This window comes from Hippichthys cyanospilos, chromosome 13, assembly GCF_059441005.1.
Source record: "Hippichthys cyanospilos isolate Australia breed blue-spotted pipefish chromosome 13, RoL_Hcya_1.0, whole genome shotgun sequence".
Classification (NCBI taxonomy): Eukaryota; Metazoa; Chordata; class Actinopteri; order Syngnathiformes; family Syngnathidae; genus Hippichthys; species Hippichthys cyanospilos.
Window position 1 is genome coordinate 1,302,449 of NC_142381.1, and position 18,136 is coordinate 1,320,584.

Consider the following 18,136-nt stretch of genomic DNA (forward strand, 5'->3'; position numbering starts at 1 on the left):
TGTATGTTTGTGCGTGTGTGTGCGGAATGCGTGTGGGTGAGTGGCTGCTCAGCGCTCCATGCTGTCAAAGCTTTGAGGGACAGATGGCGCCTCGGGCTCAGTGGGACTACCAGTTCTCTTGTTTTTGGCTGCAGGTCTCCATCCTGTCTTGGCGTAATACATGCACCCACCCGCACGCCGTGTCTTCTGGAGGAGTATTTAGCTTTTGGATTTTTTGTCCCCGGCACGCAAACTGGGTCGGCTCGCCTTTAAACCCCGCCTGCCGCTTGAACCTGACCCATGCTGGAATTGAAAGCAGCGGGGTTTGGAGTGTTTTTGTGCGAGATATCCAAATGTGTTCTTTTGCATCAGTGTAAAATTAGGACTTTGCGCCACATGTGAACACACGGACTTGCTAAAATGAGCACCTGCCAGAAATCCTGAATGGTTTTTCAACGACGCTTGATTTGTGCTAGGGAGCCAACGTCCGAGTCCGTCCTTGTTCACGCGCAGAAATATTACGGAGGATCGTGAAAAAGCGAGGACGTTCCCATTTAATTCAATTAAGAGTGCACCGGTTAGAGCAGACAGAACGGTATTTCATTTGACTTATTTATGAATTGCGTTCTTTTGGCACATACACACAATCATAAACTTGACGTGAGAACGTACGGTGCATTCAAATGCTCTGGTTATTTCAAACACAATAAAGGCCATCCATACATTAAACACGACTACTATTACTACTACGATTACTACTATTTCTAAGCTAGTGAAAAGGTACAATTCGTTGACATTGTTTCAAACGCCATCGTCATGCTCTTCCTTCTTCACTTTTGCGCCGACGAGAATAAGCAAAACATCATTTGAAGGTTTACGGAGGACAAAAATTGCAATTAATTACGAGCAATCATGCGATTAACGCCTTTTAATTGTTTTTCAGCTCCATTGACGCCGCAATGACACTTCAACTAATCAACAACCTTTAAAGAGTTTATTAGTTATTTATGGCATGTTTTGTCAAGCGATACGCACACATTTTCTTCGGATTTTAATTCATTTATTCAGCCCTGCAAAAATATTAGAAAAAGGCTTTGCACAAATGTTAAATGGAAAAACTGCTTTGGGCGCATTCAACGTTGCACCGGCGAGACATTCACTGACCGCTCTCAATGTGGGAAATCTGAAACACACTTCACCTGCAACAAATGTGTAACTTAACGGATATGATTTATGGTACTCGCTTAGAGGTATTGTCTCACCCTTGTTCGGTATTTTGTCCGATGGTTTGATCTTTACATGATTCGTATCAAAACGAAAGCATTGAAAGAAGACAGTAGGGAGCTGAAATTTCACCCAGATGGCGGCAACATGTCAGATTTCAACATGGCCCTACCATTTAGTTATCCCACTACCTGGAGTGTGCCATCCCTTGGCTGAAATACTGCCGTAACGATGCGGAGAAAAATGAGCCAAAATGGTCAAAATAACGCACAAGGGGTTGAAAAAAGGCGGATTTTTATTAACAGCCTCCGAGCTGTAATGCCACACGCAGCATTCCAACTGGTTAGCCCCGACCTGGAATAATCGTCCCGTAATTATCCGGCGACTGCAAACAAACGAATGAATGATGCGTTTGAAAAAGGCGCGCGGCGTAAATCTGGCCCTATCGATCTTGGAGTGGAGGAAGACAGCCGGATGATGAGAAAAAGCTCGTAGCTCTCGCTGAAATTTATGACGCCTCCTCCGGCTCTCGTTCGCCGGGCTTTCTATCCAGGTTAAAAAACAATCAAAACAAAAAAGACACCGGAACATCTGTCCCACGCAATCAATCCCGGCACCCGATTAGAATTTTCCCATAGGAAATCATGGAAATCGAAGTGTCCATCCGTCCGTCGTCCCTTGAGCTGGGGAGACATAACTCCGAATAATTGCGTTACACAAGCTCTCGTAAACTGCGTCTTCTCGTTGGGCTTCAAATTGGGCCACCTCGGAGGTGTTCAAACGGAGGTTAGCTCGCAGGGCTCTAGTACTCCTGTCCAGACTCGACATGGTTTTATCATCTCAGACTTGACTCGGAGTCTTTGGAAAGTCCTCTTCCAAAAGCAGGAATTTTGTATTTTTTTCCAGACTTTTGTGATTCACACCTGACTTCGACTTGCACCTTTTGGACTCAGACTTGATTTGGATTGGGTTCTTTTGGGCTTAGACTTGACTGGAACTCAGACTTGACACGGACTTTGACTTTTGTGACTTGGACCTGACATTGATTCCGACCTTGTGGACTTGGTCTTGACTTTTGCGACACTGACCCGGCTTTGACTCAGACAATATAGACTCTTTACGTAAACCTTGTGGACTCCGCCGTGACTCGGACATTGTGGACGACTCAAAGTTGAGTTGTACTTGGATCTTTGTGGACGGATTTTTGTGACTCGGGCCTAACTTTGAAACAGATTTTATGGACTCAGACTTGATTTGGATTGGAACCTTGTGGACCTAGACTTGACTTGGACTCAGACTCCACACAGACTCTGACTTTTGTGACTTAGTCTTTGCGGACTTAGACTTGACTCGGACTCTGCCTTGACTCGGACATTCTGGACTCAAACTTGAGTTGTCCTAGGATCTTTGCGACTCGGACTTGACACCTACTCTGACTTTTGTGACTCGGACCTGATTTTATGGACTCTGAGTTGACTTGCACGTAAATCTTGTGGACTCTGCCTCGATGCGGACTCAAACCTGAGTTGTACTTGGATCCCTGTGACTCAGACTTGACCTGGACCCGGACCCGACTTTTCGTCTGACTGTCGACTTGGACTTTGAGTCTTGACTCCGACCTTTGAGATTCTGACTGGACCTGGACCTTTGTGACTCAGACTTATGTTGGACCTGTTTATTTGCCCGTAAGTTTTTTCTTTACCACGGCGGTGTTTGGTTTTGTTTTTTTCTCTCTGTGGCTTGCGTTGTTTCCATCCGCGGCGTCACAAACAGGGTCGCGGATATGGATCAACATGAAACCGCATCCATCCTGAGCGCGCATTTCCAATGTAAATCACCTGGCTCCATTTAGCAAAAAGCAACGGCGAGCTTTTATGTAGTCGCTGTGAAAGAAATCCTGTCGCCAAACACCATGTCATTACTGCAAAATGACAGCAGCGCAGCAACAGTCCACAGACGGATGGCCTCATTAAGCCAAATCCAAACGGAGCGGGCATTTAATTGCCGCCTCGCTTCGCCGTGTTTGCCCCCCCCCCCCCCTCTCAAAACGACTCGCCTCTGAACTTATTACAGCTAGGCGGCGTCTAATTGAGGCGTTTGTCCTTGCAAAGCGTTTGCCGCCGGCTCGCCGCCGCCTGCCGGCTAATGAGCGCTGGGGTCGCGGCCCCCCGTTTGGGTGGGGCGCGGGGGATAAAAGAGGACAAAGGGATGAAGAATGGGCCGACGGTGGGAGATATTCATGCGGCGTGGCTTGTTAATGTAAAAGTTGTGCGGCTGCTTTATGGGTCATTTCTGTTTGAGATTTGCTGAAACTTTCATTGCTTTGATTTAGAGGTAAATAAAACCTCAAAGAGCGGCGCTTCGTAATAAACTTGCCCGTCGCGCTGTCTTGCCGTCTCCGCCGCGGCGCTACTTTTCCCCAAATGAAGTTTTTTTTTCTGCCGTACAACTGTGAAACGTGAGTGACGCTGACTCGCCGCTCGGCGAGAAGTTAAGCGCCAGACGTTTTGTTCCGCGGCGCTCGCCATTCACTCCACGCGCCGCCGCCTGTTTTTTTTCTCACCCACAATTTTCCTACGCTATTAAAGCGCGAGCATAGCTAAATTTGCCCAACGCGTCTGCCTTTCTTCTCTTACGGATGTGACAAGCTTTTCCACTACTTTCTTTTCACCTGAAAAGCTGTGCTGATCTTAAATCCAAAGCGTGCAACACTGCCATCCACTGGTAGCATTTTTGTATTACGCTTGAGATGAAGCTAGGCTTAGCCCAATAGTCAGCCAAGCTGATTATTGCTGTTTTAATGAATATTGCATCCATATTGAGTGTTTTGCTGAAGATCGCATCCATATTTGGTGTTTTGATGAATATCTGCTCCGATATTTGGTATTTTAATTCATATCTGGGCCCACATGTGGTATTTTGATGAATACCTGCTCCGATATTTGATATTTTGATGAATATCAACATCCATATTTGGTATTTTGATGAATATTGGCATCCATATTTCGTGTTTTGGTGAATATCAGCATCCATTTTAGATGTTTCGATGAATATTGACATCCTTGTTGGCTTTTTTTGATGAATATATACATATGTGTTATTTAACTGAATATCTGTGCCCTTATTTCATATATTGATGACTATTAGTGTGAATTTTCCCGCCAACTATTCATTTGATACTCATGCAGTTATGAGCCTGGTCAAGGAACAATCAAAAAGATCAAAATGAATATAATCCTCACCTGAAATGACCTTTTTTTTCACCAGCCCGTGTGAGCGAAATGTGAGCTTTTGTTTTGAAGGGTTTGTGTTTGCAACCATGTAAAAGAAGACCCTCATCTTGACCTCAGGCATTTCCCATCTGCTGTGTGTGTGTTTGTGTGTGCGTGTGCACTCTGTGTGCGTTGGTGAGAGGAGATGCATGCCCAATCTTTTGGCGTGATAAAACATGGAGGGAGCGTGCACAGGGCAGCCTTTTTGGGGGATGAAAAAGTTAAATAACTTCATCGCCGGGTAAATTCTCACATTTTTACCTCTGCATTTCAGTTACAAATCTTCAGATAGACCTTTCCAAAAATAATCTTTCGTATTAATTTCTGATTGTCCATTAATAAAATTTGACATCTGATTGCTTTGTTGACATTCCCTTTAGTGCAGCTCCATCTAGTGGGAAATACATTTATATAAATCAAAAATACAATATAGTTTATTATCATTTTATATTGTTTCCAAAACGCTAATGATAAGCAAGTTTCTGGCTAACATACCAAGTAGTCTTCAATTTTCACAATTTTAGGGGAAACAACAAGCAATTTATATATATATATATATATATATATATATATATATATATATATATATATATATATATATATATATATATATATATATATATGTGTGTGTGTGTCTGTGTGTGTGTTTTAAATATTTGATTAAATGTTTCCAACTTTGCCTGCGGTAAAACTTTTCCTCTTTTAAGAAGGGCTTGAAGTCACGGTGCCTGTCGACTTTGCCGGTGGCCAAATGCCGCGCGCCCTGCCTCAGCAATTTTTTTTTTTGCAATTCACAGTGTGAAGTTCGAGGCGGCGGCTTGTAAAATTCTCGGCGGCGAGGTTTATCCCCAACCCTTCGTCACGAGCGCTGATGACATTCATGACTTGAGAAAGCAGAGCCGCTCGCACACTTTTTACCTCCGCGCTGGGGATTACGGCCACGGGTGTCAAGTGGACAGATGTTCTGCTCGAAACGTTTCTCCATCCAAACACTGAAAAAAGAAAACACCGGTTGAATCCAAAAAAATGTTCAAGTAATCCGCCGCAGCCAACATTAGCTCCTTTCACACCAAACAGTCCTGGAACTCAGTTCCTGGTGGCAAGGGTTCTGGAGCCCAAATTTCAAGTCCTTGGCCCGCGGGTTTGCGTTCATATGGAGGGACGGTGGACGGTGTTGCTTATTCGAATCGGACTGAGGCGGGGGGGAGAAATTGAGCGCGTCCAGCGACGACTCAGCTCTGTGTCAACACTTGTGAGTATTCGGGGGGACGAGGACATCCAACCGAAAAAACGACCCCCAAGTTGAACCAATGGGTGTTGGTTGGCTCAACACGCCCCCCCTCGAGCTACCTGGATAGGTAGCCCAAAAATCTCAAATTGGGTCAAAATGGGACCAACCTAAATTTCTATTTCTAATTTTAGCTAATTTTAGCAGTCAATTCTTGACCCAATTTGGGTTGTTGACCCATCTGTTCAAGTGTCATTTAGATTTTTTAAAAACAAGTAGAGTTAATCAACGTTATTCAAGGTTATCAATCATTAATTTGACTAAAAAGTTTGGTTATTTTTTAACCCAACTAATTTTGAGTGTAGGTTTTTTTTTAACCTATCAGTTCAAGTGTAATCTTTGGAAGTTGAAAAAAAACAAAACACTGTTATTGATGCAAAATGGGAAAGCTTTAAATGTGAAATATCAAGTCTCCCAATGTAAGTGAATGGCTTTTTTAGGGGGTGGAAAATGGGGAATTGTGGGAACATTTTAAAACGCGTGCTATATTGGAATGTTAGGAATGATCCCTCGGGTGAAATGAATGAGCTCAATGTGGTGAATGTAAAATGCGACGCTTTAAATATGAAATATCGAATCTCCCATTGGAAATGAATGGCATTTTTTTGGGTTGTAAAATAGGCAATCGTGAGAACACTGTAAATATTCGGAATACCAAAAATACAAGCACCCCTCACGTGAATATTTGGCACATGTTGAAATTGGAAGGATGCGAATCGGATAAATTGGAATTGAGTTGAAAGACCTCAAAAAAATGAGCGTAATAATAAAGCCGGAGGAATAATAAATATGCCTGGACAATGGGAGTGTATGAACGGAGGCTCGGGCCACTCCCCTTAACCCTCTGTCAAGCGTGGCTGTCATAACTTAGGTTATGTAAGAAAGCCATCGCTCTTGACCGCGTGAGTTATACGTAAAGGTCGGCTGCTTCTGACTGCGGCCGCCTCATTTAGAAGGTCTCGCTGCATTATTTATCACCCATGACACCGGCGCAGCAGAGCCCAGCCCGCCGTCGCTTCCTGATTGCCTAAACCCAGTCGTTAGTCGACTTTTATTTCACCGTCATCTTTGCTCATCTTCGCCACGCGTCGTCTGGTCCCCAGTGCTCATTTTTTGCGTTGGCTCGCGGGTCCTCGCTACGCGAAAAAACGAAAGGTTCCTACAGAAATTTTTGGAGGCCCCCAAAAAAAGGAAAAGGAAATACGTTTAAAACTGCATTTACAAGACGCGAGCAAAAAACAACAACAGATATTAAATGTCACGGTAAAAAGTATTAAAATATACAATTAGCACCCGTCATTATCGTCTTCATATCGCAACCACTGATTCAACCGTCCATTTTGGTAGACAAGTCCACGTTTTACTGTCAGTGCTCGTTTGTTTAGTTTCAACGCGTTCCTCTTCTCGAGCTTCTGAAGCGTTTCATTTTGACTTCTTTCCTTTCCGCTCATTGTTACCTCGTTTTTGACTTGTCACTGATATTAAAAAAAATCCAGAGTTTTCTGTGTTTTTGGGCCCACATTTTAAAAAACAGATCCCAGAATCGTTATGAAGAAAAAAAACATCTTTTACGTCATGTATCGTCTCATGGCATCTCATAGATGCTATGAGACGATATTTATCATATGATAGAATAAATATGTCTTATCATATATGATAAAATGTGCGTAAAACGCAACCACCTCCCGCTTTTTTCAGTGACCCATCAGAAGACGATGCCGACGTTTTTCTCAGTGACCTCTGGGAGGCCATCCGCGCGCCTTCGCATCTCCACCGTATCCTTAGCGCGCCTTCATCTTTGTTGAATGGGACATCTGGCCTTGTGGCGGCGCAATCATAACACGCGGGAATGAAGAGCGCGTGACGGATGTGGCCGTTCATTCTATTTCCAGCGTGTCGCAGCTGCACTTTGCTCGCAAGGTGAGCGCTTCGTCGCCACCAAATGTCCGCGCGCTATTCGTGAGAAGTTTGCCTTTCAAACGGGCGCCGAGCCATACTTCATTAAAAAGCTGGACCACTTTCAACATTTTAAGAAGCGGCATATTAAGGAGATAGAACCTTTTACGGCCGCCCATTAGCAATTTATTCTCTCAATAACGCAAAGTGCAGAGCCGACGCAAGGCTGGAACGCGTTACCATCAAAGTGCATATTCTGCAGTTGGGAACATATATATATATATATATAACTGTTTTTATTGCCTACCTTATTATTTCCTCGATTATGGAATTTAATCTGCCTAGGGAAGTCAACAGAATAAGAATTTCACTGTGTGGTTTTATACATATATATCACTGTTGTTATTGCCTACCTTATTATTTCCTCGATTATGGAATTTAGTCTGCCCAGAGAAGTGAACGGAATAAGAATTTCATTGTGTGGTGTTACTACGCAAATGACGATCAAACTTTTGAGTCTTAAAATAACGTCGCATTGTTTTCCCATAATGCCACAGGGCATGCTAATCAACACCCCGCGAAAAAGGTTCTTGTAAACACGAACGATTGTATTCATGAGTGCGTACTTGCAAAAACCTTAAATCGTACTTGTAAGGTACGTGCTAAAAACGGCATTTTTTTTCTTCCCATAATGCCACTCGGCATGCAAACCAACAAACACCCCGTGGCATTCTGTTAGAAATGATCATATTTAGCATTTAGCCTACAAATGTTTGAATTTATGCAAGAACCATCTTAACAAATCTGCAAAATATGAATGCAAATAAGGAGGTGTGTTTCTGCAAAGCGAATAGTGGCGCCAATCAGCAGCAGGTGAGGCCCACTTAGCGGCAACTTGACAGCGGGTCAGATAAGCATATCATGTAGCAATTAATGCAAAATTGCTATCATTGTTCTCTTGTAAAGGTTTATGGAACGGCCGCTGTGGCTATGGGAGAAATGTCGTCACGGTGATTGTAGGCCACGCGCCGCAAGCGCTCCGCTCCTGTCGGCGCCGTCTTGTCGGCGCGTGTAAACGGGGAAAAAAAAGCGCGCGGCGGCAGATGCGGAAGGGCGCAAGCCACGCTCGGGGAGATCAGCCATTCCCAATCACATTAGCCGGACGGCGGGGATCAGCAGGTGCGTCCTGGGAAATGATGCCATTTCATTTCATTAGGCGGGAAACGCTCTTTTTTTTTTTTTTTTTTTTACAAGCAATACGGTAATGGAGCCTCCTTCCTTGACTTATACCCACATGCCATAAATGACGCTTTGAAAAGCTTTTTTTTGCGAAATTTTCACCAAAAATCGGCTTTCTGCACAAAAAGTCGGGAAAATACGCTTCGAAATGACAATTTTCAATCGCCGTTGCAGCTTCATTGCAAATTTATGAGCGTGACTTTTTGTATTGCGTGTTTACCTCGCTATTTTTCGTGCTTTTTTTTCTATCGATTTTCAGTATATATTTTTTTTTAAACAAAAGAAACAAAAAAAAAAAAACTGATACAAACGGCATACAAAAGGCATAGTTTATTTTGACATTTTGGGGCTCCACTAAAAATATTTCTTTTATGTATTTATTTTTGAATAAAAGAAACAAACTTAAAACAGAGAGCAAAACAACAAAAAACTTTTTTAAATTTTAATTTATGACCATAACTTTATAGCTGATTTACCTTGCTTTTTTTCTTGCTATTTTCATGTATTTATTTAACAAAAGAAACTAACTAAAAAAAAAAGGACAAAAGCAAAAAACTACTTACACTAAGCCCAAAAAATCTTGATTTTTATGTATATATTTTTGAAGAAAAGAAACAAACTATAAACAGGGATGAAACACAAAAGAAACAAAAATCACAATCGAAAATCAAATATATAATTGATTTAATATTGTATTGTATCATTCCAGTGCAAATGCTTGGAGGTCCCTGGAGGAGTTTCGATTTTTCTTTCATTTGTGTATTTGTGCGTGTGTGTGTGTGTGTGTGTGTGTGTGTGTGTGCGTGTCTGTTGAGCGTGGGTGCTTTGATAGCGCTGAGTAAAGCAGCTGTCTTAACCAGTTCCTATGTAATCGCTCTGATCAGGCGCCCTGTAAACACCAGATAGTCGAGTCGCCAATGGAAACACACACACGCACACACACACTCTCTCACACGCCTGTGTGAACAATTTCAGAAACAAAGAGTGCATTTTTATGCAGGGACCTGTGCAAATGCGATGAAAGCCCCTGTGCATTTTTCTATCGAACAAACGGATTAGCTCGTTGCTTCATGTTCCAGTTAATTTGCTCTTAATATGAAAAGAAAAATGGCATTAAGGCGCATTCAATTACATTTAATCCTTAAAATAGAGTCGAGGTTTTGAAAAAAAAGTCACTATCACACAATTTAGCAATAAGCTGCTTCGTGTTTCCATTTCATTTGCTCTTCATTTGAAAAGGCAATGAACTGATCCTATCATGTCAATTGAAAGGCATTCAATTGTGTTCAAAACTTCAAATAAAGGCATGAAGCATTATTAAATCATATTTTAAACATAGACATGCAATATTTTGCAAAGGGATGATTAACAATTTAGCAGTTGTTTCATGTTCCAATTCATTTGCTCTTCATTTGAAAAGTACTGTTCCTGTCTTGATAGAATGCATGTTGTTTTTCAAAGGACTCCCTAGAACACAATAAAGCAATTACTTGCTTCATGTTCCAATTAATTTACTCTTAATATGAAAAGACAAGTGTCCAATCTCTCCCGGCATTAAGAACGCATTCAATTACGTTTTGCACAGAAATCACTATAACTAGCATTAAGTTGCTTCCTGTTCCATTTCATTTGCTCCTTATTTGAAAAGAAAATACGAGGTTCCTGTCAGCGCATTAAAAGCACGAAATATGTTTTGCTGATACCTGCGGGAAGCACGTTCAAATCCGCCTTACGCGATATACAGTACGTTCACTTGAGTCCCCGTCTTTAGAAGGTTTCTCCTTCAAAGGCAAGGCCAAGCCAAGTTTCCTCGCTTGACCGCGGTCAGCGGAAAGGCGCGTCCTGAGGCGCAAAGCCAGCCGCACGCTAATCCCACATATTTGATGATTCACAGAGCCGTTCCTAAATCCTCCTCTCCTCTCTCCCAACGCTTTACGTAATCCCGCACGGAGGCCGGGCCGGTTGGCGCCCGTGGGTCGGAATTGACCCCTCCACTCTGCTTTTCTTTCTTTGTTTGTTTGCCTCCATTCCGCTTGTCCTCCGTCGCCGGCTCGCGCGGCATCGCCGTACGAGATGGACCGCGTGTTACGGACCGGATTTGACGTTTTCATATATATGTAAAACTGCCGGCTTTTTCTCGAATAAGTCGCTTCAAAATAAGAGCACTTCTAGCATATTAACGTTTCAATTTTTTTTTAATCAAGTGGCAACTAGACACCTTCAAATATATTGGCTTGTCCCCGTACAAATCGCTTCAAAACGAAAGCTTATAGCATATGGAAATTTCAAACAGGGTGTTGTATACAATTTTGAATTGTAAAAAAAAAAAAAAAAAACATAACTGAAACGCAGAGGTACAAATGGGCGAATTGACGTGGCGATTAGGTGATTTTACGTGCATGTTTCATGATGCAGCTGCTCGCCATCTAATTCTCTGTTACGCAACCTCGCTCACTGACATCTGTTGTTTTCTTTTTTCTTTACTTGCAATTTGAGCTCTAATTGGAAGTGCAGTGTACATTTGAGGGGAACTAATTGTTTTATGAAGCTTCTGTGACAATATTGATTTGCCATTTGATTAACTGAAATAAAAACGCAAAGGAAATGATGGAAGTCATCTTTTCACATATTAAACTACCTCTGTGACTTGTACATCAAATAAAAGATAATATAAGATAATCAGATAAAGAAAAAATCATTATATATATTAAGTATTGCTTCAATACTTAAGTATCTGGGATTTACTCTTAAAAAAGTTTTTTACAAGCACTCACCTCTTGCATAGTCACCAATACAGTAACTGATACCAAGTCCCGATACCGCTAGTACTGGTACCTTTAAAAAACAAAAGTCAGTCCTACTTTTTCCAACATAAGCCTTATAAAAATGTGTTTTTGCTTTTTTGTAGGATGTTTATCACTTTTTCAGACCAATACCAGTCCACGTACTCACTTCTTGATTAGCCACCTTAGCCGATACCAAGTATCAATACCACTAGTACCTTGTATTACACGAAATTTCCCCTCAAAAAACAATGACATATCATTTGAAAGTAAAATCTACTTTTTATTTCCCCAAATTGTTGGCAATATTCGAACTATCCAATTTGCTAAAACTGCTCCAAGACAGTACTTATATCTCAAAATAATACAGGGTATGGGCCCAACAAGTTATTTGGTATTGGTACTTGTCCACCCATGCTTTGTTTTTGGACTTTTAATAATAATAATTACAAAGAAAAAGCTTTTTAGTCGGAAGTTTGCTACCACTCACCTCTTGAGTAGTCACTGATATATCACCGATACTAATTTCCGATACTATTCATATTTTTGAAAAACAATGACAGATTTATTTATTTTTAAAGAAAAAAATCATACCTATTCCATGATCCCTACAATCGCATACTCTCCCGTCACTACTTGGTTTTTGTTTTTTGTTGTTGTCTTTTTTTGTCTTGCTGTGGCCAAAAGACTCATCCAAGCACGCTCGGTTAATATCATTATTTTTCACATGCCACGCACACGTTTGTTTTCTCAAAGCGGGCCTTTGTGTTATGTTTTACATTTCAATCCCACACCACTTCCATCACCCACCAGGTTCATAGACTGATGACATATATCTCTGAGTCATCAAGTGCTGCGCGTGTGTGTGCGCGCGTGTGTGTGTAGAGCGCAGCCAAATTGGGCACTCTCCAAGGTCTCTCTTTGAAGCCGGATCAATACGCTTTGATGAGCGCCCAATACGTCCATCATGACAGTTTGATGACATGCCTGCCGCGCACCCATTTTGCCAAGCAAGCCTCGGTATGAATCGCTCGTAAAAAAAAAAAACCAACAAAACGCCGGAAACGCAGCGGGAAGGCCAAATTCAAAAGTAGCGTAGCAGATACTGTAATTTTATGGGATTAATGGTCATGGTCCTTGAACTGTGAGGCGGATGTGCTAACCGCTGCGCCACAGAGCCTCCTTGTACCCCTGCGGGAAATTTTACCGTTTTGATTTTTTTGATGCATGATATCAAAGGAAAAGCATACACAAAAAACTGGAGATGCTAAAATATTGCATACATTGTCAAAATGTGCTGACTTTTACTATGCCGTACTGCCGTCCCTTCTAAATGCTTGCAAACGCGAGGTTGGGAGGTACACTCTATAGGTGTCAAATTTAGCCCATGTCAGGCTCATTTACTGCCCAAAAAAATCAAAATTGGGAATATTATCAAAAACCTGATGTTTTATCATGTATTTCCCCCAATGAATCATTTCAATGGAACTCACAAACGAGGCATAATAGACATTTTTGTGTTGACGCCCCCAAACCATGGGCTCATGGCCAATTTACTGACTTCATTGACCGGCTTAGCCTGGACTCCTATAATGCAAAAGTCTTCAAAAGACATAATACTCTAATCGTGACATAGTAAATGTTCCTATTTCATTTTCACAAATATGTAAAAGTATAGTGTAGTTACTATTGCATTTTTACAATCTCTATTTCTATTTGACGATGTTATGAGCCTTTGCCCAAGTTGGCCGGGCTAGTGAAAAATCCTCGGACACCAAGCGGTTAAAATGGGCAAATCGTGCATCATAAAGTGCGAGGCGTTCCCTTGATAAGCCCCGTCCTTGAACCCCGCCCGAAGACGGCGAACGGGCGGCGGCCTCCTCCGTCGCATCCGGGCTCGGCGTATCGCCGGCTTTTTTTTTTTTTTGTCTACTGGGCGGAGTAAATCCGAGCTGCAGCCGTCACGTGCGAGCTCCATAAATAAAATGGCTGTCCGTCAAATGGGGAGCTTTGAATAAATGAGCGAGTAACCCGAGCGGGATACGACGAGTGAGCCCGGCGTCGGGAGACGTTGATTTGTGTCGGGGGTGCAAGGACGCGTGTCGCGTTCCGCTTGAAGGTCCGGAGGAGCCAGGCGGCCGCCTGTAGATCATGGGGCATAATGAAGGCCGCTCGGCCTGCCGGGCGGGCGGGCGGGCGGGGCTTCTCGCGACTCGTCTGTCAAGGCTTCGCCTTCCTCTTCTTCTTCTTTCTTCTTTCTCTCCTTCCTTCTTGCTCTTCCTCTTTTTCTTCTTCGTCTTCCTCCTCTTTTTCATCTTCCTCTTTCTCCTTCCTCTTCTTCTTCCTCCCCTCATTCCTCTTCCTCTCCAGTTTTTTCCTTCCTCTTCTTCTACTTTCTTCTTCTTTTTCTTCCTCTCCTCTTTCCCCTTCTTGCTCTTTTTTCCCTTTTCGTCTTTTTCTTCCGTATCCTTTTCCTCATCTTTTTCTTCTTCCTCTACTCCTTCCTCTTTTCACTCTTCTTTTTTCTTCCTGTTCATCTTCTTCCCTTTACACTTTTCTTCTTCTTCCCTCTTCATCTTCTTTTTTTCCTCTGCTCATTGCTCCTCTTCCAATTCTCCTTCTTCATCTTCCTCTTTTTCATTTCTTTCCCTCCTTTCTTCATCTTTTTTTACTCTCGTCATTCCTCTTCTTGCTCTTTCCTATTTTTCTTCTTCCTCCTCATTCCTCCTCCTGCTTCTCATTCTCCATCGTCTTCATCTTTTTCTTCTCCTCATTCGTCTTTCTTCTACCTCCTCTTTATCCTCCTTCCTCCTCTTCTTCCTCTTACGCATTTTCCTCCTTCTCCCTGTTCTTCCTCTTCCTCCATCTTTTTCTTTTTCCTCCTCCATCCAGTTCTTCTTCCTTCTTTTTCCTCTCCTCTTTCCTCTTCTACTTCCTTCCTCCTCCTGTTACACTTTTTCCTCCTTCTTCCTGGTCTTCCTCTTCCTCCTCGTTTTTCTTTTTCTTCTTCTTCTTATTCTCATTACTGTTATTAATCAATGTTTCATGTATCGACGGCCTTTTGTTTCCCGCACGGTGACGAAAAGTCCGACAGCATTTGAATACCCCATTCGTGTCTTTCTTATGTTTGCGGCGAATCAGAATGCAAATCCTCAAATACAATCATGCCCACTTATTTTGAGCCTCGTGCATGATTGTGATTCCTGCTGTGGATCCCCCCCCCTCCCAAAAAAAAAAAGAAGAATCCATTTGCAAGGAATCTTTCAAATGTCCCCCCGTTGCCCATTCCAATTCAAGCTAATGAGACGGAAGCAAGTAAAGCCCCAGCAGGGACTAATGTCCCCAACGTCTCCTGAGCTCTTTATGGACGTCATGTTGGCGTGCTGCTGGTTTCCCAGAAGATTGCGTTTGATTTTTCTATTTTTTCAATCAATTTGTCAGACGGGTGAGGGTTAGTTCACCTTGATGGACGGCGCCAGCTCCTCCCTCCGCCTTGCAGCGGAATGGGAAAGCAAGGTATCCCTTCAGTCAATCCCTAGCTGCATTAAACTTAGGGTAGCTGTGGATTTTTTTACAGCGGGGCCCGTATGAGGAACTGGGGATGAACCGTTCTTTATGTTCCGGTGACACCGCCATGGATTAAGTGATGAAATGTTTCCGCCTGCGCAAGGCTGATTATCCGCCTTTGTTAGGGAAAGTTTTATGGCCCATGTACATAAACCATGCCCGTGGTGAGCGTGGACTTCTTTCCTGGATCGGCGACCTTTTCATTGCAGGGGGGACTTGAGATTTCAATAGGTGCTTTATTTTTCTAAAAATTGAGCTGTCAGTCATGTTTTTGACAATATTAACGACTGGAACGCAAGTCTATTTTGTGCCTGAGTTGCTCGTATTTTTTTTTATGCTTGTCATGGCATGATTTAAAAACAATTATTTCTTAGTTTGCCTGATGATGGTCAAATTAAGCTTCACGGCTGATGTGAAATATAAAGTCGCCCGTGATTTTACACTGGGAAGGAATCGCTGGATTCTTTTACGAATGGAATGAACTTCGAAAAAGAGAGTAATCATGTTTGCTTGTAGTTTGCAGTTTTGGGTAAATGGCATATTGATATCTGCTCAAAATATTCTGGTAACATCATGTATTTGTGTTGTATTTGTGCCTCTTTTCAGTATATGGAAACTGTCTCTTCCTAGAAATACTGTATAAGTTGCTCTTCACGGAGGATAAAGAATATATCTGTATGCCTTTGCAAACTACAACCAGATATCATTTCTGAGTAATTGAAATATTGGCATATGTACATAATATCCTGGTTACATCATTTGGAGTATTAAGGGGTAATTGTGCTGTTTTAACATTTATGGAGACAGTCTCTTCCTAGAAATATATGTTGCTCTTCACAGAGGATAAAGAATATATCGGTATGCTTTTGAGTAATATCTGTCTGCATATATTTCTCCACTATTTGTGTTGAAATATCTATTGCTAACTATTGCGCTGCAAGGCTGATGCTATTTGCTAGCCTTGCTGTTTGTTGTTTTTTGTTAGCATGAAGCTAGGCAGACTTTGTGTTCCTTTTAAAGGCACAGTGTGTTAACTGGCGCTGACTTGTACCTCAAGACTTTCAGTAAATCTCAAGGGAGAAAACAGAGACGGAGAAGGTGCCGTAAGGTTCTTGGGTTGCCCGTCCCGTTCCGAGAGAGGCGCCCTTAAGTCCGTCAGAGGAAGAAAAGAGCGCCTTCATTTGCCCTGATTTAGTTAGTTGCTAATCCATCAACAGCGAGAAAGTGGGTCAGTGATTGGCGCCAAGCTGGGCCCGTGCCCACCAGAGGACAGATGCGGCAAACGCACACAAACACGCACACAAACACGCACACGCACGGATGCGGGGCTTTTGACAGGATGTCACAAGAGGATTAGACACATATGTTGACATGCGCGCACATCCAATAAAGCGCTCGGCATGACGCGAGTCGGGGGTCCCGTGCATGCCTCGGCACCTGCTTGCCTGCCATGCCAGCGAGGTACTAATGACTTGACCTTGCAGACTGCATGTTGGCCTTGCAGCTTGTTGCAAGTCTTGCTGTGGCCCCTTTGCGATGCCCATTCCCAATCTCCTCCTCGATATGTGCTCCGTTTTAGCTTTTTTTTTTTGGTTTGTTTTCTTAAAAATTCCATGACTTTACGACCCTTTCAGCTTGTGGGTATTTTACAATGCAGTCAGAGATTTTAAACTGTTTTTAACCAACATTTTTGATCCATCAAAAAAGGGTTTTCGGGACCACTTTTCGAAAGCAGATATTCCAATGACCCCCTTTGCAAATGATAGCGGGGGAAAAAGAAGCCAAACATAAGTGCCCTTTATATTCACTAGCAGATTCAATTTGAAGGCAGGAATAGAGAATACTTTTCAGCTATACCAAAGTTCAGAAAATAACATTTGTCAAACTCAAGGCCCGGAGGCCAGATCTGGCCCGCCACATCATTTTATGCGGCCCGCAAAATGCTGATTCGACTTCAAGATTCTGGCTAAAATCGCATACTTTTCTTCAAAAATACAGCAGTCGTTTGGTTCCCAATCTGTCTTTTGAACTGTTTTGCCAGCCTCTGATTTCCAAACCAGCTAAAATCTATTCCGGCCCTCTGACAGAAAGTCTAACTTCAACGTGGCCCGTGACAAATCGATGTAGACAGACAGCGCAGTATCAAGAGCGGCCAGAGGCGGCGCCAAAAAACCAAGCCAAACAAGGCCCAATTCCGTAACTGTTAAAAGATCAACTAAATCGCAGCCAAACTATTTGACGGACCCGCGCAGTCAGGTCACGGACCCACGGGGGGTTTGACAACCTCCATCACAGAGGACTGAAGAGCGTCTTTATTTTAAGCTTCCTTCGGTTGCCTCTTTATTTGCCTTGCTTTGCTCCGGAAAGCGTTTTCTGTTGTTGTTGTTTTTTGTTTTGTTTCTTGTGTGAGTTTTCTAACCCCAGTTCATTCTGTTATGGCACCGCCGCAGTCCAGGATGATGCTGCCCCAGGTACCCAGGAGTACATTATGTTACGGCAGGACTCCATCCACTCTGCGGATATAAGGAGTAAAGGCTCCCCCTTTCGTGCTAAGTGTCACGAAATCTTCTGCTGCCCGCTGAAGCAAGTCGTCCACAAAGAGAACGCTGAGCCCGAAGGTTTGTTGGCACCCCCTCCTTCTTTTCATTTGCTCAACCCCCTCCTTTTCCCACCGCCAGCCTCGCGCTTGTATTCTGTGTGAACTGATAGCTCCCTCTCCTCCAGACTCTTTAACTCCTGCCCCATTTTTGGAGACAGATACTGCTCTCTCTGTGCATCTCGATGTTTAGCCTTCTTTAGCGTCCTCGCGCAGAAAAATGCACGGTGACTTTGGGACCGGTTCCATCCGAGGTCCCCAACTGCCGGGTCGCGTGGACGGCACCCGAAAG

General features: G+C 42.9%; 1 protein-coding gene across 2 annotated transcripts in view; it reads left to right on the forward strand.

Annotated features, from left to right (window-relative positions):
• Nucleotides 1-18,136, forward strand: part of fgf13a (fibroblast growth factor 13a) — a 64,255-nt gene that overhangs the window by 12,692 nt on the left and 33,427 nt on the right. Inside the window, exon 3 of one of the 2 annotated variants that reach the window (XM_088431279.1) lies at nucleotides 17,699-17,866. The exons of the other annotated variant lie outside the window; for it this stretch is intronic. Coding sequence (XP_088287405.1) covers nucleotides 17,699-17,866 — 168 coding nt within the window. The remainder of the gene's footprint in view (nucleotides 1-17,698; nucleotides 17,867-18,136) is intronic. 2 annotated transcript variants of the gene reach the window in all.